Source organism: Nannospalax galili, unplaced genomic scaffold (genome assembly GCF_000622305.1).
Source record: "Nannospalax galili isolate Female #2095 unplaced genomic scaffold, S.galili_v1.0 scaffold229, whole genome shotgun sequence".
Taxonomy (NCBI): Eukaryota; Metazoa; Chordata; class Mammalia; order Rodentia; family Spalacidae; genus Nannospalax; species Nannospalax galili.
The window spans coordinates 5,272,437-5,295,772 of NW_008360328.1; the positions used below are offsets into that span (position 1 = coordinate 5,272,437).

General features: G+C 43.1%; 1 protein-coding gene across 4 annotated transcripts in view; it reads right to left on the reverse strand.

Annotated features, from left to right (window-relative positions):
• Positions 1–877: 877 nt before the first annotated feature.
• The window catches only part of Scn3b (sodium voltage-gated channel beta subunit 3), a 23,566-nt gene continuing 1,107 nt past the window's right edge, over positions 878–23,336 (reverse strand). For 3 of the 4 annotated variants that reach the window (XM_017796340.2, XM_008826040.3, XM_017796341.2), the window contains 5 exons: positions 23,137–23,308; positions 15,228–15,391; positions 12,940–13,165; positions 8,996–9,134; positions 6,988–8,576 (listed from right to left, as the gene is read on the reverse strand). In XM_017796340.2, the coding sequence (XP_017651829.1) occupies positions 8,498–8,576; positions 8,996–9,134; positions 12,940–13,165; positions 15,228–15,391; positions 23,137–23,191 (663 nt within the window). In that variant the 5' untranslated portion in view covers positions 23,192–23,308 and the 3' untranslated portion in view covers positions 6,988–8,497. Of the gene's footprint in view, positions 4,085–4,436; positions 4,517–6,987; positions 8,577–8,995; positions 9,135–12,939; positions 13,166–15,227; positions 15,392–23,136; positions 23,309–23,336 lie in introns of those variants that run through there. The other variant, XM_008826041.3, reaches the window with a different exon arrangement.

Genomic DNA, 23,336 nt, shown 5'->3' on the forward strand with positions numbered 1-23,336 from the left:
CAGATAGTGGTACAGGTTAGGTGTTAGGTAGGAGCCGAAGTCCGTAGCTAACACATGCAGTAAGTAGAGCAAACCTAGAGCGAGTGGTCCTTAGAGACATTTTATTGACATGAACAGGGAGTTTACTGGAAACACATGTGTGCACATGTCCACACACAGTCACACACACACACACACACACACACCTTTACAGACTTAAGATTATGGAATTCATTTAGAGTCTTACCTACTGCTTGACACAAATGTGTGTTGAACATGTAGTAAGTAGAAGATCATTTTCATGAGTAAGCATACCCAATCCTGCTTAGAGACATTTGTAGTGAGAAGGTGAATTCACAGAGCTAGGGCATTCTCATTTATAAAAAGATGTAAGAGGAAGTGGGGTGTGTGTGTGTATGCTTTGTTTATTTCCATGTGAAAGTGGAAAAGAATCAAAGATACATTTGATATGTGTCCAGCTCTTGCTTCTTTCTGCAAAGGTCACAGCCATTTCCCTATGGCTTATGTCAGGTAGATTCACAGATTCTGAGGAAGGTGGGACTATAGGTATACACTATTACACTACACTTGGTTCATAGTTTACTTTGAGGTACTAATAGTGATTGGGGGAGAAGACGGGGCTACTGTCTCTTTTTGTCTTTCATTTTACTTTTTGCTTTTTGTGGCAGGGTCTTTAACTAGATATGTCGCTGAGGCTAGCCTTGAGCACATCTTCCTGCCTCCAGGGGTGCTGGGATTACAAGTGCATACTGCCACACCTAGCTTGTTCTCCTTTTCTTTCTTTCTGTTCCTTATTGTCTGTCTTTCTGTCTTCTCTTATGTGCATGTGAGTGTTTGTGTGTATATGTATGTATGCATGAACTTGTATGCGTGTGCATGTGGAGGTCAACCTTGGGTGTCATTCCTCAGGTGCTGTTCACCTTTTTTTTTCTTTTTGAGATATGGTCTCTTACTAGCCTGGAGATGACCAAGTGAGCTAGGCTGGCTGGCCTGGTCAGTGAGGCCCAGGGATCTGCCTGTCCATGCCTCCCCAGCAATGGGATTACCAGTGTGTGCCATGATGTCTGGCTTTTTACATGGGGTCAGACTCAGATTCTTATGCTTGTGTGGCAAGCACTTTACCAAGTGAGCTGTCTCCCCAGCTCTGTCTTAACCACTGATTGCTTTCTCAACATAATCTTACATTGAAAACTTCCTTTCTAGGCAAAACCAGAAACTCAGGAAAGCTTTTGTGTGCAGGTATTTGAGGATGGAGAAACCAAAGGATAATGCTATTAAACAGACTGAAAATGAAGGCTGAGATATAGACAGGAACTGGCTGTCCAAGTAGTTCCACGGAAGGTCTAGGGCTTGATGCAAGACCGAGCAGACAAGAAAGGTTATAGGGCAAGGAGCTTCAGACCCAGTGAGATAAGTAATCAAGTTCATGGCTCTTAAGCAGTAAGAAAGGGAAAATTAGACTCAGCCTCGCTTGACCTTTAACAAATTGTTATTGAGGATCAGTCACAGGAAATATCCAGCACCAAGACAACAGGTGGGATTTCTACATGGTTATAGCCCTTGAAAACTCTTCTAAGCCCTTTAATAGGAAATAGCATGCCAGACAAAGCTTCCAGCACTGCACACATTTAGTCTGGGGTTTTTTTTTTTCTTATCAGATGGGAGGAAACAAAGATGCTGAAGGTCTTAAAGTAGGCTGGTGATCACAGTACCTTGTTGATTTATCGTTATGAGCAAGCCTCCTAGAAAGGTATTCTATTGTGATTTTGGAGAAATGATGCACAAGCCAACTAGACAGACATAGAGTGGGACGGACTCCCAAAGCCTGCTTCTAGCATCCATCAAGCACAATGTAAGAAGCAGGACAGTAGTAGAGTCTGAGCTAGGAGGACAAGGAAGGAAGCAAAGAGCTGGATGGAAGCTAGGGAAGGAGGAAAGACGGAAGGGAGGAAGAATGAGGGAGGAGGCAGCCAGGGCCCAATTTGCAAGTGAACTGAACTGGGAGTGAGCTCTCCTGTGACAGTAAACTAGGTGACCTGATGATTTTGCAAAGCTGTTTGCTGTCAAAACCTCAGTTTCATCATTGGAAATACTGAACGTTAATAGCATTTACATCGCTCACCAATTGTGGAGGAGAGAGAAAATAATCAGAGTCAAAACTTTTTTTTTCAAGCCAGATGGCTATAATGAAAATACCAATAAGAATTGAGATGCTAGAAAAAGATCAGGAAAGAGAAGATACCTTGTAATGGACATGTGATTGATATCAGTCAGGATTAAAAGCCACTCAGAATTCTGTTATCTAGATTGGATTTTTTTAAGAAGAGAAGAAGGGACAAGGCAGTCAGCATACTGTGTGATTACAAGTTAGATGCATGGTTGAAGAGAAAGTGGCAGAAGTAGCTTGCGCCTGCTGCAAGGTCTGGCATCAACCAGACCTGTGACTCAGTAAGCCTTGCACTAATTCAAGCCTATCACCCTAATTGCAAAGTAAGAAAAATGTTCGAGAGTAACTCTTTTATTTCATAAGTGTGGTGTGGAAAATTCACCAGTGAGAAGGGTCTTGAATTTATTGCAAGTACTTTTTTCAACGAAATCAGACTCTTAATATCTATTAACGGTCTTGTTTCAGGTACATCCCCAGGGATGGAAAGGGTGAAAAGTGAGCTCATCATGTGAAGCCCATCACCAGTGGAGAATGGCCTTTCCTGTATATCTCCCTAGATCTGAGGGAAATTTGTCTTACTGAATCCCACTTTTCCATAAGGCCTCTTGCCCTTGTTATCACTAGGGGCTAAATAAAGAATATTGCACTTGGACCAGTCATTAAAATTAGATATTGATTAAAAATCTTCCCACTGACTACTGTTCTAAAATCTAGAAAAAGTACCCCAAATACCCAAACATTACAACTCTAGAGGTAAGGTATTTAGAAGCCACCCACCCACTGTTACTTTGCTCGTTATCCATTGCTGAGTTTTTCTTGATAGAGATATCCTCTGACGCCATCTTTTCTAGAGGGTGTTTCAGATTCATACATCTTTGCAAGAAATTCTTCAGGTCTATCTCATATCTTCCGTGTCTCATGGCCTTCTGAGCCAGTCTCTGGTTCTCTGAATCTATCATAGTTAACCTCAGCTGAGCAAGAGGCATAGATAGCTACAGTCTTGCCGAATGTCTTCAAAAACAAAATCTTCCGTCTCAGAGAGGTTGAACTGGGCGGCACTGAAAACTCATCTCTGATCCAGTTTAATCACCTAAGTGTCCTGTTCAGTTCAGCCCTGTTTGAGTCTCAGCAGCAACCCTGGAAAATGAGGAATAATACTGATCCACAGATACTACAAGAGGAAAAATTTAGGAATGTCAGTCTCCTGCTCATGTAGTGTGCTCACCAGCAAGGATAGGATACACACCCATGTTCCCAATAAGATCAGAATATGTTGTATCATATTTAAGAACCACTTAAAATTCCCTGGGTCCTTCCCTGGCTTCTTAAAAGATGTGGGTTCATTCCAGGCCTTGAGGACTGTGGAGATCTAATCCTGGAGCGCTAAGCTTCAGAAACCATCCCAGCCTTTGCTTAAAGATTGTTGTCCCTGGAGAAATGAGAGGGGTTGCTTCTCTCTGGTGTTCTAGTCAAGTAGGCTGTGAACTTAGAAAAACTGACTTCAATGGAATCCAAGTACATGGCATGCTTTTGCCTTTAATCCAAGCTCATCACTGCTTCCCTCCAGTAAGACATCCATTCTCATGCAGCAGTGGAGAATGAACCAATTCTAGCCAGTTAGGGGCAGAGAGAATACTACTTCCAGTGCTTATCCAGAGTCATTTGGTGCACAGGGGGCAACTCTAATTGAGATGGGAGCTGCTTCTTGAAAGTGAGAACAGGGTGAGGTTGAGTCCATGTAGAGATGTTGGCTCCTCAGATGTGGTACAGTCAGGATGTGTAGAGTTCTGATGGAGCTTGGAAGTGAGAGGTGGAGGTATGGTGAATAGGACGGATGAGTGGGACTCTTGGGGCATCTTCCTGATGCTGCTGACATCACTGAATTTGGGATATCCAGTCCTTCAGGGTTCAGGTCACCTACCAATGACAGAATAACTCACTGAGGATGTCCAGCCCAGCCCTGCCCAAATACATTTTGAACAAAGAGGGAATGGAATTAATATGCCCTTGTTATCTTCAACAAGGGGATTAGGTTGCCCAACACCCAGGCCAAAGTCATTCATCTCCTGAAGGGTTTGATATAATACAAAGCATTGTGACTTGGGCATTAATTTAAAGAAGTACCCTGAGGGTGGGGCTGCTGAGAGAAATAGAAATTGGTGTAAAGGACTGAACTGAAAGTCATTTCAGTTGTGGATGGTAAAAAAAAAAATCACTTGTGAAACATGCCACCCGCATCCACTTTTCCCTCCAAAATCCCTCACATCACCTCAAATCACACCACATTATTCCTCCACAGGTACCACAGAGTTCTCCTTGTTCTCTGAAGGGATAGCAAGGTAGTCAGACCTGTAGAGGGTATGGGAGGGGAAGAGAAGCAGGACTTTAGTAGTCATTGTAGAGAGAGCAGGAAACAGGAAGACATGCAGCCCAGGGACATGGCTGTCTTCAGAATGGCTCTGCAAGACCTTCCAATTAAGACAGAATTAGAGTTGCCTTCTCAGAAGATCACAATAACGCCTCTCCCAGATTTGTGTGTGAACATTTCTCATTTATCCACAGCGTCTTCAGGACTTAGTGTTCTCAATTAAAGTTTGGGGTAAACTGAAGGGATGTGAAATTATATTTCATAGTTGCTTTGATTTTCATTTGCCTGATTACTGGTGAAGTTGAGTGTTTCTTCATATAAAATATAGGCTATCTAGATTTCTACTTCTATAATGATGTATTTGTTCTAGCTTTTCTTCTGAAATATTTGTTTTTTTCCTCAGTGATTTTCTTTCATTGTTTCATGTCTCGAAAATTTGCCTAAGTATATTGACACTAAATTTTCCTATGGTTTCTTGCCATAAACAATTGATTTTTTTTAATGTACAATGTAGTATGTTTTCCGTCTTTAATTTGTGCTTTTGATATTTAAGAATCTTCTGTATTCACACATATTTTCTTCTGTTCCTTTAATAGAATTTTCAAGTTTTATAGTCTACTTTTAAAATTGACTACCAATTAATTTTGTTTCATGGAGAGAAGGGGAATCTATTTTTAGTATCACAAACTTTTTTCTCTACTAGATCCAAACTTGACCTTAGCCAAAAGGCCAAGAAGCAATTCTGTGGTATCTTTATAAGAAATCTTTGTCTCTTCGGAGAAAATTCCTACTAACTACGTCTTCCAAATTTATTGTTTTTCTCTTTAACCAACTTAGATCAGGGGCGGGCAAACTTGTGGACCACAAGCCATAATTACTTGTTTAAAGTGTTTCAAACAAGGAAAATAAACACTGACAGAAGTCCTGTGTGCTTTGCAAAACCTGAACTATATCAAGCTGTGCTTTGTTGTAAACTGTTGTTGACCCTTTGGCCTTCTAAGTGACCTGAACATGAACTAATCAAATGCCTTGAGAAACCAATAGAGATTTTTATTAGAATTTCATTGACTTTGAAGATTAATTTGGGAGAGAATTGTTTAGAATAGTGAGGCTTTCTTTTCCATCTTTTTGCTTTTTCTTATGTTTGCAGTAAAGCTGTGCGATTTTCTTCTTCAGAGTCTCTTTTGTCATTTATTCCTGGTTATTGATGAACATTTGTCACTACTGCAGTTACAGTTTTAAAGCATTCTTGAAGGATTTTAAATATGTTCCTAAGTTTGTTGCTGAAATGTAGGTAATTTTTGTAGTCTTGCATGACTACATCAGGGACACATTCTGTGAAATGTATTATTAGATTATCTTGTCATTGTGTGAACATCACAAAGTATAAACATAAAGATGATTACGGTGTCACTAGGTGATGTGATTCTGTGGAACTACACTATATGATACACGTCTGAAGTTTGATTTGTTACCAGCAAGCTTATGGGATGTTCTTAAGCATTCTAATAGTTTGCTTAAGGAAATTTTATGTAGATAATGATACTTTAGGTATGAATAATGACAGTGTAGTTTCCTACTTTGTAAATCTCAATCCTATTTATCTTTGTATTTGTGATGGTTAGTAGTAATTGTCAATCTGACATCTAGAAGGCAAGTCTCTGGACATACCTGTGAGAGACTGTCTAGATTAAGGTCTAGCCTCTGAGAATGTCTGTGAGGGATTGTCTTGATTGCATTAACTGATGCAGGACAACCCATTTCAGCTGTAGTGCCACCATTTCTTAGGCAGGGACTCCTGGACTGTATAAGAGGGCAAACACTGAGCTGAGCCCTGGCACACACACACAGTGGTTGCTTTCTGCTCTCGAGGGCTGATGTGCTGTGGCCAGATCCTGCTTGCTGTGCCTTCTCTGCAATGGTGGACTGTAACCTGGAACTCTGAGCTAAGTAAACTTTTCTCCCATAAACTGCTTTTGTCAGACTATTTTATCACAGCAACAGGAAAAGAAACTAAGAACTTTACTTAGTAGTTTACCTAGGATTTCAAATATAGTATTGGATAGAATGAGAAGGAGATGGTATCCTTGTCATGTTTCTGATATTACAAACATTTCTTTCAAAGTTTCAACACAGATGATATTTGATATCTTAGTAGTTGCCATTTATATCAGCTTAAAGGAAGTTTGTGCTTAGGTGTAGATTTATGTGTTTACCCTACCCAGGACATAAAATGCTCCTTGATTTGTGGGATTATGTCTTGATATGTGATGGCAATGCATTTAATATGCCTACCTTACCAAATATCATAGCTTACTTAGTAACATGGTGCCCTGCAGAATGATCTGCTGACTGGAAGCTGAGGCTCACTGTGGCTGCCCAGCATCAGGAGAGAGCTACCTGTATATTGCTAATCTGAGAAGACATCAAAACCAAACTTTGAAATAGTTTCTACTGTATATATAAATTGCTTTCATATCCTCCTGAAGTAAAAGAATTCTTTGGTTGAGTCACCCTGAGTAGTGGACCGCAAGCATCATGGTTCTGATTCGGGAAGTCATCCCTTTCCCCAGCCACTGTATCTCTGAGTACAGGTAACCTGCTCTTCTTCGTCTGTCTTCTATAATGGATCACCTCACTTTCCCCTTCACATTTCTTGATGGCATTTCATCTTTTTCTCTCTCTGCGCTTCATTCTGTGCAGTTTCCTCACATTTATCTTCTGGTCACCAGGATCTAATCTTCTGTTGAACCAATCCATTGAGTATTTTATCGATTATATTTTTTTCCAGAAAAAAATGCTATTGTTTTGTATCAAATCTATCAATCTTAACAAGGTGTTTACTCCTTGGCTTTTTGTTCCTTTTTATTACTGTCTGCATTTTGTTTATTTTTGTGTGATGTTGGGGATTGAACCCAGGGCCTCAAACATGTAAGGCCTGCACTTTACTGCTGAGACATATCCTCAGCCCTCCTGTAGCTGTTCTAAACAAGCTTATTTTCTTAGCCTTTTTTTCCCAATACTTTTTTGTTGTGTCTGAATCTCCTGGGACCTAACCCTGCCATTTGTTACTTCTCTTGGATTACTGCTCACCTAGATTGCTTTCTACAGTAACTTTTAGTTTTGCATCAAATCATGACTTCAGCTCCAGCAGCAGCTAGCCTGGGGAAACTTATTAGGCCTTGGTAGACAGTGGGTCCTCTCTGAATAGTTTTTCTCTTATTTCTACAATTTCTATTGAATTTCGCATCTTAAGTTTCCTTGATCATGCATATCTATTTAAATCCTAAACACCTTGACAGCAAGCTTGTGGTTACTCATTTCCAAGAATCTTTTTTTTTTCTTCTTCTTGAAGTCAGGCCAACACAGATAAGTTTCTTGGCTTTTCTCTAAGCTGCCAAGCTGATTGTTGTCTGGTCTACCCTTTGTGTGACTGGTAGCTCTCTGGGGACCCTGCCTCTGCCGGAGGCCTTTGTTCCAACTCTCTTTCTTGTGTGATCCCAATTGAAGGTATATCATGTCCAAGCCTGAGTATTCTCTCTACTCACACATGAGCACTTCCTGTTCAAGCATTGAAGTCCATACAACTAAGTCACCTGAAATTATGAGCTTCCTCAGAATAACACTTCTTTCTGTATAATCAGTCATAATTTTTCCCCCTAAGATCATGGGTATCACACAAAATGAATTAAAATGTTATCAAACATTTTCATGGCCCTAGGCATTTTGAGTATTGCCTCAGCAATGTTGCTAGAAATCTGTGGGCTTCCCCCGCCCCATTTCCTCTTCCCAAATAAGAGGCCAATAGGGTCTTAAGACACTCTTTGTTCTTATATTTCTCACATGGTCTCACTCTTGAGTGACTGGGGTCTTGGTGAAAGTGGGGAATGTGGAGGTTGCACGCTAGAAGACTGAAGATCCTACTTAGGGTATTTAATTACTACCAAGTTTTAAAAGAAAGACTATGTTGCGTGGAACTCCATAGCTAATAAAGGACAGTGCCCAGCTGGGATAAAGTGTTCCATGATCCAGAGAGAGCAGCTGAATGGGACAGAAAGAATATGAATGTTAGGAGTAGAGAGGCCTGGGCTCATTTCCCAGTTTCTCCACTCCATGCATCTGGCCTTGGCATTTATGAAATGATTAGGAAAATGGATAACCCTATGGGGTTGTGGGGGCAGCTGATGTTCTTTTCTGTAGTGGTTGAATGTGCAGGCCAAGAGGCAGCAAGCCTGAATTCCAACCTCAATTTGCCTCTTACAGTGGCCATAAGAAAATGCTTCCAGACTTACTATTTTCATCTGTAAAATGGATATGGTAACATATCCTTCATAGATTGTTAAGAGGAGAGAGGCGGCGAGTATATATATAGAAAGGCAGAGGGTGCTTAAGCCTTCCTCTGAGAGCACATGTTCTCAGTGTGTGAGCTCTCATTATCACTTGGGTATCTTTGGACTTACGCATTTTCTTGGGCAGCTTCTTCAGCCTTGGAAACCTTTCTGTAGCAATAGATCATCTCAATGAGCAGCCACAAGGTGAGGAAGACCAGGAGGATATACATCATGATTTCTGAGACCACGGAGGTGAAGTCCTCTCCAGCTGCAAGGAGGAGAGTGAGGTTCAGAACACTTGTGTGCAGAGAGCCAGAATGGTCCTTGGGGTCATGGATCCGTGAAGCTGGTTTTCAAGGATACCTCAAATAAACGCTGAATGTAGAGGGACTCATAAGGGTGTCAAAGGAATTTCACATCCTTTGACTCTCCTGTGGGCTTTCTCACTTGACTTTTTTTCAGCTCTTCTGGAGTTAAGGATGAGGGAGAGCGACGGGTCTAAGAAGAGAGCAGGGGAAGGAATCTTGGAGCCAAAGTGATTATAGACACATGTGTGCGCATTGTTAGTTGTGTCTAAGTTGTGTTAAGTTGTTCTTAATTTGTAAAGTGTTGGAATAATAATTCACACCACCCTGCGTTGTCGTGAGTGTCATATCACTTAGTGTATTTAGAGATCGTTTGTGTGGGCTGTGATGTATCTCAGGGATAGCACACTTATTTTTGAATGTGCAAGGCACTGAGTTCATTCCTCAGCACCATAAAACAAACAAACACAACAACAAATGTCCCGTTACCAAGTGTGAAAGCTGCACAGACTGAAGGAACATGCCTTATTCCAACTCCCTATGACTTCCAAGCTGTAGGTAATGGAGGTGATATCCCCAGAGGGAGGGGTTATTTAGGGCTACCACAGTCAGCCCACCCAGTGGTAGAAATATGTTCCCTGTGAGCCTGGAAGGAGGAATGAGGGTCTTCCAGATCATGCCAAACCCAAGCGGTGGAGGATTCACTAAACTAATTGGATTGTCCTCAGAGTTCTGCTTCTGAAACACAGATCCTGCCATTTCCCATCTCAAAACCCTTCAGTGCCCGCCTCCTCCTGTTCCAGGATAAAGCCCAACTCTGGTGACATGACATGCACAGCCCTTCATAATCCTTCTTCCTCACTTCCTTTCCATTTGGTTGGCCATAACCTTATGCACTGTGATGTTTCTGACTATCAGGTTGTATCTTCTGCCTCTTCCTCTTCGTAGATTGTATGCCCCATCATGGCCACCCCTGTCCTGGGACCCTGTCTTGCTTTTTAACCTCCCCAGGGTTTTCCTAGATTGCATTGAGATCCCTTCCATGGGAAACTGTTCTTAGCTTCTCATGTAGAGTTATTACTTCATGCACAATTTTCATCATCCCTGGCTGAACTGTGATGTCCTCCTTTTCTTCTTGTCTGTGTGAGAATGTAATTTTGAATTGTCATCCTCTGTCTCATCTTGATGTATTTGAAGTGCGCAATAAGCATTTGTTGAAGGAGTGAATAAAAAAGTATCGATCTTTTTTGGTACGTGATCAACAGAAATGAAAAAGCATGATTCATGACAAATGTCCTAATGGTGTATATAAATACTCCTTCCTAGAAGGAAGAACGTTGCATCCATCCCTCCAGTCCCCAGTTCCCACTAGCAAATTAGATTCATGGTTTCCAGTTAGCTACAGGGCAGAAGTCATTCCCAAGGCATCCCTGTTAAAAAAAAAAGCATAAGAATGACCTTCAGTCATGACCTTCAGCTCAGAGAAATGCTCCAAATCCTTGAGAAACATTCAGGTGTCTTTCTCCCACTGGAGCTGGAGGTCATAGATAAAGCTGGAGGTATGTGGACATGAAAACATCTCTCAAATGTCTTCTGATGGGCTTGCTGCAACCTGATAAATTATGGGTGACATACTTTAAAGCTTGGAACCTCTATTTTTCTGTAATAGCTCGGAAGCAGTAACATAGGAAAATGCCCTTAGTATTTCTGTCACTTATAGGAAGAGAAGTCTCGGCTTTCTTCCTCAGAGTGGGGAGGTTGAGACTAAGCCTGGAAAAATCCAGCTTGAACATAGAGAACAGACAGACTCCCTGGGACTGCAACAATGGAGGAAACAGACACATGTGTGCCTCTGAGTGATATAAGGGCATGGAGATCTGCCAAGGGGTTACAGAGGCAAAAAGAAAAGGGCAGAGCAGCTGGGGGTGGGGATGGTGGTGGAAGGAAAAGACCCCATGGGAAGAGAGCTAACGACTTGGTAATCGAAAGATCTGGGTGCTGGGCGGGCTTGTTACACCACTCTACTTCCTGTTCCTAAGCCTGCCCTTCACTCCTTCCAGTGCTGTTCTCAGCCACAAAAGAGGGGCACCAGGGCTATACCCTCCAAGTACCTGAAGGGGGTGATCTGAACACATTCCAGACCTCACCCCGAACCTACTGGTCACATCTGCAAGGGTGATGTAGAGGCACCTGGATTAAATGCTGTCCAAATTTCTCTCCAGCCCTACCATCTGCATAGCTCTGTAGTTCTAATTATAGACTTGTTTTTCCTTCTCTTCTTACCCCAGGCTTCCTCTGGTGCCCAACAGACAGACTAGCTCAGCTGTGCCACACTTTCCCACTGGCTGTGTCCCCAGGGGTCTCTGGAGGCCAAAGCCTGAGAGAGCAGGAGGTAGAGACACACAGGCACCTGCTTTTGGTCTGGCAGACACCAGCCAACATTTCCCGATGGCGAACACAAGAGGGCACCAGGCTCCCTTCCCCAGGGAGGAGAGCTGACATAAACATGAGAGGGTAATGGAACGTTTGAACAAATGTTTACCTCAGAGCTTCCTGTCCATCCTGGTTGCTTCTTACCAGAGGACACAGTTCTGAGAGGGGAAATGGCTTGTCGAGTCTTCATTCGGGTGGCCTGAGCACTATGAACTTTCAGCACTGGAACTGTCTTCTCCTTGAGTTTGTGACACTTTCTATGTCTTTCACTCTCAAGACCCAGAAATGGTCACTTCCTTGATTTTATCACAATGGCATGGTTTAAAAAATCAGCTTGCAGCCTAGCGGTTAAGATCCCTCCAGTTCATCGCTTAGGAAGAGCTCTATCTTTAATTTGACTTCTGTTTTCTTACCCTGCACCACGGCCTGCTCACCATCTTATACCTTAGGACAGCAAAAGGAACATTCTGGCAATAAAACTGTCTGAGAAAAGGTGAATGAGATGGCATAGTGGTTTAGCCCAGATGAGGAAACACAAAAGAGAAGCATTTGGAAAGGCCATGAACCAGTTTTCCAAGTCTACAAGTAGCACAAAAACATTTTGTGACATTTCCCCAAGATTTTGGACTCAGATTGCTAGACAAAAACATGAGGTTACCAAGAGTACTTCCCACCTGCTTATGGGGAATTAGCTGAAAGAGTCTGCAGATTTTAAAGACTGGAGAGCTATCTACACTTGTGTCTGTCTCCTAGCTGAGGTTGGATATGTGTAAAGAGAGGCTACAGATGAGGAAGGACTTGCATGTGTGATAGTAGAGACAGATAATTACCTGTAAAACTTTGGTTCAGAGGATGGCTTTCAAACCATGGTTCCCAGAGGTATCAACACCCTTTAGCAATGTGTGAGCCGAGGCAAATTCTACAAAATGCAAAAATGCATTTTTGAAAGGCCTCAGGAGACCTGAAGCTCCCTGAGGTTTGAAAGCAACTGGTTTGGAGGTACATACCGCTCACAGACAGAAGAGATGACTTCTAGATATAGCCAGGGACTCAACACCTGCCAGATGAAAAGGCATAACTGAATTGTTAGGTTTAGGCCTCGTGGAGGCTGTCCTTTCTCTAGGGGACCAGGAAGAGGTCATGCTCCTATCCAAGCCTTTCTTCTTTGAGGAGAGACACAGAAAAGGACTCCAATGAAGTAGGTTGTGCAAAGTGTGTTATGCAAGGAAGGCATGTCTGAATGCATAGGTGTGTGTGCTCTCTAAGGGTCTAAGGAGGACAGTATGGAAAGCCACTGTCCTCCACCCACCCCCCTGAAGAGATCTCATGCCTTACCCTCTTCAGTGACTCGGAGTGGGATTAATCGTGTGGTCTTCACAAAGGGCCTGTGTGCCTCAAATTCAAACTCCCTGGACACATTGCAGGTATAGAGGCCAGAGTCATTCAGAGTGACATTAAGCACGGTGATGGACACATCCTGCAGGTCCTTGCTTCCATTCCACTGCAGACGGCCCTGGAAGGGGCCCTCCACCTCCTGGTGGCCATTTCGATACTCGTAGATCTGCAGAAAGAGGAGCAGAGGCAGGTAGAGGCAAGAGAGCCAAGATGGGCACAGGGTAGAGGGAAGAACAGAAGTTTTCATGGACAGAGCAGCTAAGGGATGATGTTACGAGAATATCCAGAAGATGGGGGTGGGATAAAGAGGAACAGAGGAAGACAGTGAAGACAGAGGTCAGCATGTAAAGGCAAACAGGCGTCTGGACATGAGGACATGGTGAGGGGAGACTGGCAGGAAGAAGCCTGACAGGGAAGATGGAGAGGAATGAAGGTGATAGACACACCCAGGAGACCTGGAGCAGGAAACTGAAAGGATGGAGACAGAAGGGGAACAAGGAAAGATAGTAAGAAATGAGGCAGACAGTGGGAAAATGAGGTGTACAGACCAAGAAGGCAGCTCTATCAGCAAGGAAGACTCCTGACAGCCCTGAGCTCAAAGCCTGACTCAGCTGGTGCCCATTATGGGGGCTGTGGCACAGGCTAGCCAGGTCCCAAACAGGAATTCCTAATGCCAAAGTGTGGGTGAGGAGAAGACGGCTGACAACGGAGTGTGGGGCTTTGGCTTTGGGTCAAATTCGGTCTCTTAAACTTTCATCCTATGACACTTTTTTCACTGTAGTCTCCAGGAGCCACAGGTGGTAACTGAAATTCAAGTTCATATTCCTAGAAATTGTATCATTAGTTCCTCAGTTATACCTTCTTGTTTGGGGCAGGTGGGGACGCAGTGAAGGCAGCTAGTGCATGACCAGGTCCATGGGCCCTTCACATCTGGTCAAGACCCCTGGCTTCCTGCAAACTGGGTGACTAATCTCAGTTGCAGCGTTCCTGGTGTGTGACTATCAACACTTGGCTAGACTCTGAGATATCTCTGCTAGTTCCTGCCTGGCACCAAAACTGGGCCAACCTATATCAAAATATCACATTGAACCCAAAATTATGAATGAATCCACCTTTAGTAAAGAAAGGACAAACAAAATTCAATTCCCTCTTGCTGTTGACTCTAGCAGAAGTTTTGGGGAGGAGTGACACCCTCCCATGAGAGCAAGGCAAAGCTAAAAAGGGCCTTGAATCTGTAGTCAGGCCACCAAACTCTAATCTCTTTTACTAACAATATTACTCTCTGAGCCTCAGTTTCCATATTTTCTCTTTCTCTAACAAACACTTAATAATGCGCTTCCCATATTCCAGAGACTGTTCTAAATGCATTATAAATTAGAGTTCATGAGTCCTGGTAACAGCCCATAATGAAGCTTTAGTTTTTCATCCCACTTAAAATAAAAACCCTGAACTGTCAAGAGGTTGAACAGCATGTCCAAGGACATTTAGCTAGTGTGGAGAATCAAACCCAGACCACTTGGCTCAGAGTCAGTGAGAGTATCAACAGTGTTCTGAAAGAGCAAGCCCATGGGCACTAGCACTAACCAACCAGAGCCAACATTGACCCCGGCACAGGTACAGAGTCTGGAAGGTTCCCTGTTCTTCCAGGAGTGAGTCCCTTAGTGTCTGGATCATTGGAAAGGGAGGTCTGGGGATTCCTCATGAGGAGAATGGTGGCATGGTCACTCAGGATACAGCACAGCACAGCACAGCACAGCACAGCAGAAGTAGCTGCATAGTTCACCGGCAGAGCTATCCTGGGCATACGAATTGATACAAGCTTTGGTCAACACTGTTTTTATTTCAGTGGGACTGTGACAGTCAAAAGGGCTCACCTGTACCATTTTACATAATGATGCCTGTGTTCTTTCAACTTCTCCACTAAATCCATCTCATAGGACTGTGTAGAAGATGAACATACCTGCTAGAGGCCAACAGGGGTATATAGCACACAGCAGGCTCTCAATCTGGTTTACCTCTTTGTCCTCCTGTTTGCAACCAGGGCTGCTTCAGCTGGCCAAGTGCCCTGCCTTGCACAAACCCTGGGCTAATCTATGACTGCCAGTTATCTACTAAGGAGCTGTCAGTGCTCAGGAGAGGAATGAATGTCATCCCCCAGACTGTCAGGAGCCAGGTTTACAACAGCACAGGGCAGCAAAAGAAAGGCCAGAGGCAGCAGTCTGACATACAAGGAAATCTTTACCGCCCTCAGGCCTGTAGAACCATTCAACCACAGTGGTGGCCTCCACCTCCTCCCTCTTCATGCAGGAGATGCAGCGCAGCTTCATGGGGTTACCCTGCACGGCCTCCGTCTCCGAGGGGACCTCCACACACACAGGGAAGCAGACTCTGACTGGAGAGTGGACAGGGGACAGAGAGGGGAGAGAGAGACAGAGTAGGCATTGAGGAAAAAGGAGGGAGGGAGGAAAGACAGAGAAGAAAGAATTATGAGATACACTTGAAAATAATGAGGTCCATGTGTTGACCCCTGCACATGAGTTCCCTGAGTACGCATGAGCAGAATGGGTGCAGAGCGAGATGGAGCAGAGGCTGATCATCCAACACTGACTGAAAGTCTTCTGGAAGCAACAAAAATGCAGCACAGGATAGACTTGACCCTGCCCTCAAAGTCTTGGCATCTAGGTGGGAGACAGACCATGCCTGTATTCATCAACTGTCCACCCAGTCATTCGTCCAGAAGTCATGGAAATCCATTGTTTTGTAGGTCTGATGCTAGTGATCCATGGATGAGCAAAACACCAACCATGCCCTTAAGGCCTTTATAGCCTAGCAGAGAACACATTTCTAATCCTGTTTAAACTGGACCACATGAGGAATCATGCTAGCAATGTGCTCTGTGCTCAGTTCCCACAGAGGGGCAGATAGTTACCTGTGTCTGGGCTCGGGAGAAGGGAAGAGAGGGCTGGTGAGACATGAGGCTAGAAAGGTAGAGAGGACCCAGTCTGTGAAGACCTGTATGTCCTTCGTAATGTGAGATATCTGCTCTAAAGCCAAGATGGAATCATGTTTTCGGACACATGGTGGATGGTGCAGCATCAGTGTAGAACATGGTGAACTGACCCCTTAGGCTTGAGCAGACTCTGTGCAGAGTAGAGAAGGCAGCTTTCAAACACTGCAGGTGTCAGACGGTGGGTCCCTTATCTGCCCCATGGAGGTTTGGACTTACAGTTCCTGCCCTCTAGAAACTCAAAGTCCAGTGAAAGAAGGTAAGTCCACTAGATTGCAGATTTAGAGTGAATCAAACATGGGACACAGCTGCCAACAAAATAAGCACAAATGTGGGTTGCATTCACAGATGTATAGTGTGCAGAAGGAAGGAGGAGTAGTGCTGCAATGTTCAGAACAAATCTGTTCTGCATAGATCAGCTCAGGATGTCACATTTTACAAAAGGAAGTTGTTCAATGAGTACATGCCCAAAGAGGAACGAGATGGCAGGCAGCCTGCCAACAAGTCTGGTGAGGAACGAATGAGGGGACATGGGATGCTGAGTTTAAACACAGAACAGGCTTGTCTTCCAACATTTGAATGCTGAAGTTGAAGAGAAATTTAATTATACTCAACTCCAAATGTTATAAAAAATAAGTTTAGTGCAGTGATATATTTTTTTTTCATCTTATTTTTTGAGACAGAGTTTTGCTATATAGCCCAGGCTGGCCTTGCACTCAAAATTCTCCTGAATCAGTCTATGATTGTTGGGTTTAAAGGCATATGCATCCACCCACAACTTCAGGAAATATTTGCTACCTAGAATTGCTGCAACATTGAGACCAGTCTGGGCTATGTAGTGAAACCTTGTCTCTTCAAAATAAATTAATAACAAATTTTAGACTGAGGATATAGCTCAGTTGATAGAGTGCTTGCCTAACATGCATGAAGCTCTGGGTTCAGTTCTCCAACACGACATAAACTGGGCATGGTGGTGCATGCTTGGAGCCCCAGCACTCAGGATATTAAGGCAGGAAAATCAGAAGTTCAGGGTCATCCTTGACTACAAATTGAATTTGAAGCCATTTGAAGCTCTGGGTTCAGTTCTCCAACGTGACATAAACTGGGCGTGGTGGTGCATGCTTGGAGTCCCAGTACTCAGGACATTAAGGCAGGAAAATCAGAAGTCCAGGGTCATCCTTGGCTACAAATTGAATTTGAGACCAGCCTGTGTTACATGAGACCATCTCAAAATATGAATAAGGAGCTGGAGAGATGGTTCACTGGTTAAGATCACTGGTTACTCTTGAAGAAGACCCAGGTTCCAATCCTAGCACTCACATGTCGGCTAACAACCATCTGTAACTCCAGTTCCTCGGGATCCAACACCCTCTTCTGTCCTTATGTACATGCGTGCATACCACTCCTACACATAATAAAGTTCAAAATACAAATAAAAATTTTAAAAATCAAAATAACAAATATTTTCTGATGTTGAAGCTCTTTATAAATACAAAAAAACTATTTGGCAAGAAATTATATCGCTAAGTATTTGCAAGATTCAAAAGTAAAGCAACGACCAGGGGTCCTGTATCAGAATTTCGAAGGCTCCTCAATGCCCCTGCTCATTAATTAATGATAAAAACAGAATCACCAGGCAGGAGAGATGGCTTAGCAGTTAAGAACACTGATTGTTCTTATAGAAGACCCATGTTCAAATCCCAGCACCCACATGGCAGCTAACAACTATAACTCCAGTTCCAGGGGATCCGACAACCTCTTCTGTCCTCCGTGGGCGTTGCATGACATGGGTGCACTTACATACAGGCAGGCATTACGTGCATACACATAAAGTAAAAATAATAAAAAACTATAAAAAACAGAATCACCAAGATGAAACAATATACAATGACATTTAAAAATTAGCTTGCTCCAAATGATCAGCTTGTTTGTCTGAGAAAAACTTAGAGCTTAAAGTAAGACTGACATGTAGGAACCGAGTCAAAAGTTAGTCAGGTTTGAAAAGCTTAGAAGTCAACAAATTTTATTTTTTATTTTAAAACTTGGAGTGTATAGCCTATTGGAGCTAAAATTAAACACTCAATATAAAAATTAATTTTAAACCCTCAAAGAACCTGGGCTATCCTTATCTGGCAATCTGTAGAAGATTGGGCTTACCACTTCAGTGGAGGAGGGACAACATCTAGGGGGAAATGATCAGAAACATTTTCAGTTTGTGATGAGCTAAAAAATCAAGGGAGCTATAGTTGTATAAAAGTTTGGACAGAGAACAGAGACTATACAGCAAGAACTTCATGTAGCATTGATCCTTGGTGCCCCCTCTATTTGATGAAAGGTAGTAAAGTCAAATTGGTTCAATGTAGATAACCTCAGAGGCATGAATGGAGGAGTCCTAAGGAATGCAGTTACACCTACAGAGGTAGGATGACAATGGTTTTTGGCACCTGAAGGATGTATTTGACTACGTCTCTAAGACTCTGTTTATTCAATAAAATGTTAAAAATAACAGCTAGTGGATAGGTCATGATAATTCAGTGGACTAATTTATGTTTATGTGCTTTAGATAAATGTCATTAAAGTTCTTTATCTTTCACTGGATAATAGTGCCAGGTATGCGTTTCATATTATAGAATGGGCCTTAAATACAATTGGAAAGTGATTGGTTATTCCCATGACATTCATGCCACTATTGCACCAGTGGGCCTGTCTTGCAAGGCTGTTTATTATTGTAGCTTGCAGAGTTCACAGCATTTGTTGACTAGTGAGGTCCCATGGACCCCCAAACATTTCAGGCTATTGTCAACACTCTTGATTACTGTTCAGAACTTGTCAGTAAAACTCTGTTGCTAAAGATATCACATACTTGAGTTATCAATCATGGAGTACTGACTTGGAGGCTTCATCCCTACCAGCTAGCTCTCATAGTGCTAGAAGGTGCTATACACCCTACTGGAGGAGAAAAGTAATCATTCAGTCTTACCTAGCTGTGAACTCTGTAAGCTACAATAATGACCAACCTTGCAAGACAGGCCCACTGGTGCAATAGTGGCATGAATGTCATGGGAATAACCAATCACTCTCCAATTGTATTTAAGGCCCGTTCTATAACATGAAACTCATACCTGACACTATTATCAGGACTGAGAACCTGTGACTAGACAGGTCATATACCATAGGGAAGAACCCACTACTATTGTTCTGCTAAATGGACATAGTATCAAACTGACTCCTAAGGACTTGTTGTTATACCTATAGACTAAAGCATTTCTTAACCCTCATCAGAGAAGCTTCTTTTTGCGGTACATGGTGATTAACCTAGAGACCCACCTCTGATCAAGGTGTGGAGAACAAAAGACTGTGGAATGCTCAGCCCTAAATAGACACCCATATCACACCCTTCTTCCCAAGGCTCAGGTATCATTTTGGAAGAGAAAGCAAAAAAAAAAAATTGTAAAAGCCAGAGGTAATGGATGACTACAAGGAAATTATCTTCCAGAAAGAACAGGGCAGTTGCACATATGAACTCACAGCAGTTGTGACAGCATGCACAAGATCTGCACAAGCTCAAGCCAGACATGAAAAAGAGAAGTGAAAATGATGTCCCACCCCTAGCTGAGCAGCTATTGCCAGTTGATAGTTGCTGGGAGAGGGAGAGTCAGTTTTCTTTAAAAGGGTGTGACTCCTGGTAGGTGGATCATGGTCCAGTGGACAGCCACAATGCCTGAGAATGACTGGGCAGCACGAATTGGACTCAGTGGGTATAAAAAAAATGAGGACAGAAAGTTGGGTGGGTAGAGAAGGGGGGGTGAACCTTGGAGGACCTGGGTAAGGGAGTGAATGTGATCAAAGTACATTGTATGAAATTCTCAAAGAACTAATAAAAATGAAGAAGAAAACAATCTTTAAGGATGAGATTGGGAGGTGATTTTGCTTGGGTGAAGTCAATAGCAGAGCTGGCTTACATTGTTGAACAGATGAGGGGGCTGTGTTCTACTGAGCAAGAAGACTTGGCAGTGGAGGTAGGAGTACAGCTAGCTGTTCAGTTGTAGGGAGGGAGGGGAGGCAGACTCCACAGAATGGTGGATATGGAATGATAATGTGTGGAGTGGGGCTGCCCTTTCCAAGATGTCATCAGAGAGCAAACCCCCTGCAAACCTCCTCATAGTTAGAGTCCAGTCTCAAGGCAAGATAACTCTGCTCCTACAATCTTGGACAGCACATTGCAAAATGGCCACAAAGTTCTCCTACCTGGTTTGCTTGCCCTCTGCAACAAGACATCCTGCTCGTTTCATCGACAGTAAAGTCTCTAGCTCCACCTTCTGATTCTTCAGCATACCACTGCCATTCTTTCTGTGACATCCTCTAGGTACCCAAGAGAAGGAAGAGCTCAACCCATAATACTAGGTATCACAATCTCCTGAAATAATTTTTCCTACATCATTGATCTTGGAACTCCTCCTCAATTTCTATAATAACAAAGAAACATGAGAAAGGAAAGTATGACAAATTAATGGTGATAATCTTTAAGAACAACCAACTCCTCTGCTCCCTCAGATCCTTCTCTTTGGTTATCATCAAATTGCCCCTCCTAAGCTTGCCCTAGAATTCTTCCTCTGCAGTAAGATAATGAAGGCTGCAATTAGAATGTAAATAATATCCAAAAAGGGGGTGGGGTTCATGATGAAGTTATTTTTAGTTGCTAACATCCTGAAATGATTTGGTCTATCAGATTAGCTGGTTACTTAGCAGGGCTTTGAAGGAATGAGATCCAGGAAGGGCTGCTAGGGCAAAAGGAAAACTCCCACAACACAACAGGCCCTGGAGAGCAAAAGTAAAGAAGGTACCGGGAGCTAAGGGATGAAAGAAGCCCTAGGAAAAGTGATGGTGTCGGGAAAGGAGGGAACTCAGAAGAGAAATCCAAGGACTGGTGTTCACCTGGCAATTACACGTAGCATCACGTGTCTACAAGAGATACCAGAAGGGTGAGATTAGAAGACATCAGCTCTCTAGCAAGTCCACTCACCTTTATGAGCTCACATTCTCAGAGCAGTCTCCCATCATTTCCCATGATGTGATGACCAAAAGACATAATGGATATTAGAATTGTAAGCAACTAAAATTTCATTTATGAATGAGGCTTTCTTACACTAAACTACCAGGAGTTCTGAAACCCTTTCGCTGAGCCAATGTTCAAGTTAAAAAGAAACTGAGAATGAATGTGATGTGTATAGTTAGATGTGTATAGTTAGTTGTGTATAGTTAGATGTGTATAGTTAGTTGTGTGTAGTTAGATGTGTATAGTTAGTTGGCCCAAACATTTTTGAGGATGTGAGGAGGATGGACCTTTTGCCAATTCTCATAATATTACGTGAACAATTTCTGCTTAGATATCATCTGTGCCAACTTCAAGACTATTCATTTACTTGGTGATCTGAAAGTGCTACTTAGTAAAAATGAAATAGAACTGAGACTCAGACCAGAGCCTTGAAAGTCCCAGTCAAAAAGTTCTAAAATTACAGTATCTCTGCTCCCTCCACTAGAATTTAGGAAGGGACCCTAAGAACTTAGAATTTGGAGACAAAAAGTCCCCTGCAGGTCCAACTAACCTTTCTCTACAACTTGAGCCTCACTCAGACCCTCTCTTATCCTGCCAGGTTAACCTCTCCTAAACTTAACATCCCTAGCATTTTCCTGGAGCAAATAAATCCCCTGATCTTCAAGACAGGTGAGCTCACTGTCAGCCTGTTATGTAGGCTTCATCTCCAAGTTTGGGGTTGCGGTGAGTCTGCCCTCAGGGGATGGCATTATTTGTCCCCCTCCCTCTTCCTAGTCTAGTCTCATTAGGCATTTTATTTAACAGGAAACTGGACTCTTCCTCTAGTCACATGAATAATCCAGATAATGTATGCAGCTACTGTTATTGTATGAGCCTGTAAAGTGATACTAAAGCAAAGAGGCAGTTCTTATGAGTGTGCCTGCCATTGCACAGGCAGAAGGAGTGCCATGCCCAGCCCTGGAGCATAATTCCACACTCCTACTTTCTATAAGAGAGGTGAGTATAATCCATTATGTTTTTTTAAAAAAATGATTTTAGCTTGGAGGAAGGAGCTAAGCCCACAAAAAGCAATCTATCAACTGAAGAGCACCTATATTTGGTCCAAGAGCCTGAATATACACATACACATGCACACACACATGCACACACGTGTGCACACACACACACTGCTGTGTTTCAACAGTCCATCCACATACCCTAACATGCTCAGGTGCATGCTAATGCACACACTCATAAACTGAGACATACATCAACACACAGTAAAACATTGTCTTTATCACATATTCGGATATTTCCATATACTCAATTCCATTGGCCCACATTCACATTCCCCACTGTAAGCTAAGCCTGAAGATGTCCTGGCTGTCCTTACTGCCACAAGGCCCTTATATGGAGGGGCAAAGTCATCTCAGTCTCTCACAGCTGACAACCAAGGCGGTGGGAGGAGGTGGAGAGGGGCCAGCTCACTAAATGCCAAAGCACCTTAGCTCCACATGGTCATGCAAAGCAAATGCACTTCCCAGCTGTCTGTCAATGAATACCAGCGAATGGCTGAAGCCTGTGTTCTTCCCATTCCTTGTTAACATTCAGCAAATGGATAAAGTATTTCCACTCTCACAATCCATGTACTCAGCTTTTGCACCTTTTAGAAAACAGGGAAATGAATCTGAAAGCCAACTGGGATGTCCAGAACTGACTCCTTGCTGAGAAATGGAATGTCACTGCAAGCTACGTTTTAAAATAATGAACGTGATTATATTCCCTCTCAGTAAAGGGAAAAGGGAGGGGAAAAAGCCCAACTTAGGAATGATCAGGAAAGGAGGAGGACTAGGAGAAACATCGAAGAAGGTTTGGAGGAAAAAAAATCAAGCCACAGGGCAGCACATAGGCACCTTGCCTTTGCAACCTCAAAACCCAGCTCTCCCGGAAGGCATGTGGATCTCCACGTCTGGCAGACATGCACAGAGTGAAGCCGAACAAAGTGCCTTTTCGTCACCAGCAGCATCACTAAGTGTCATTATTGTTAGCATGTTCCCCGTTATCTGTATTTCGCATGGCGGGATGCTGTACTTACCCCAGTAAATGAGCACGAGAGAAGCAAGGGGAAGCAATCTGTTGAAGGCAGGCATGTTTTTCGGAGGGTGGCTTTCGGGGCTAAACAGAGAGATTCTCTGTCAATGACTGCACCGCCTCTGATTCTTTCGAGGAAACCCTTAGGGATGAACTGCCCCCAAGGGGGCGACTTTCTGAATGGAAAAAAAAAAAAAAAAAAGT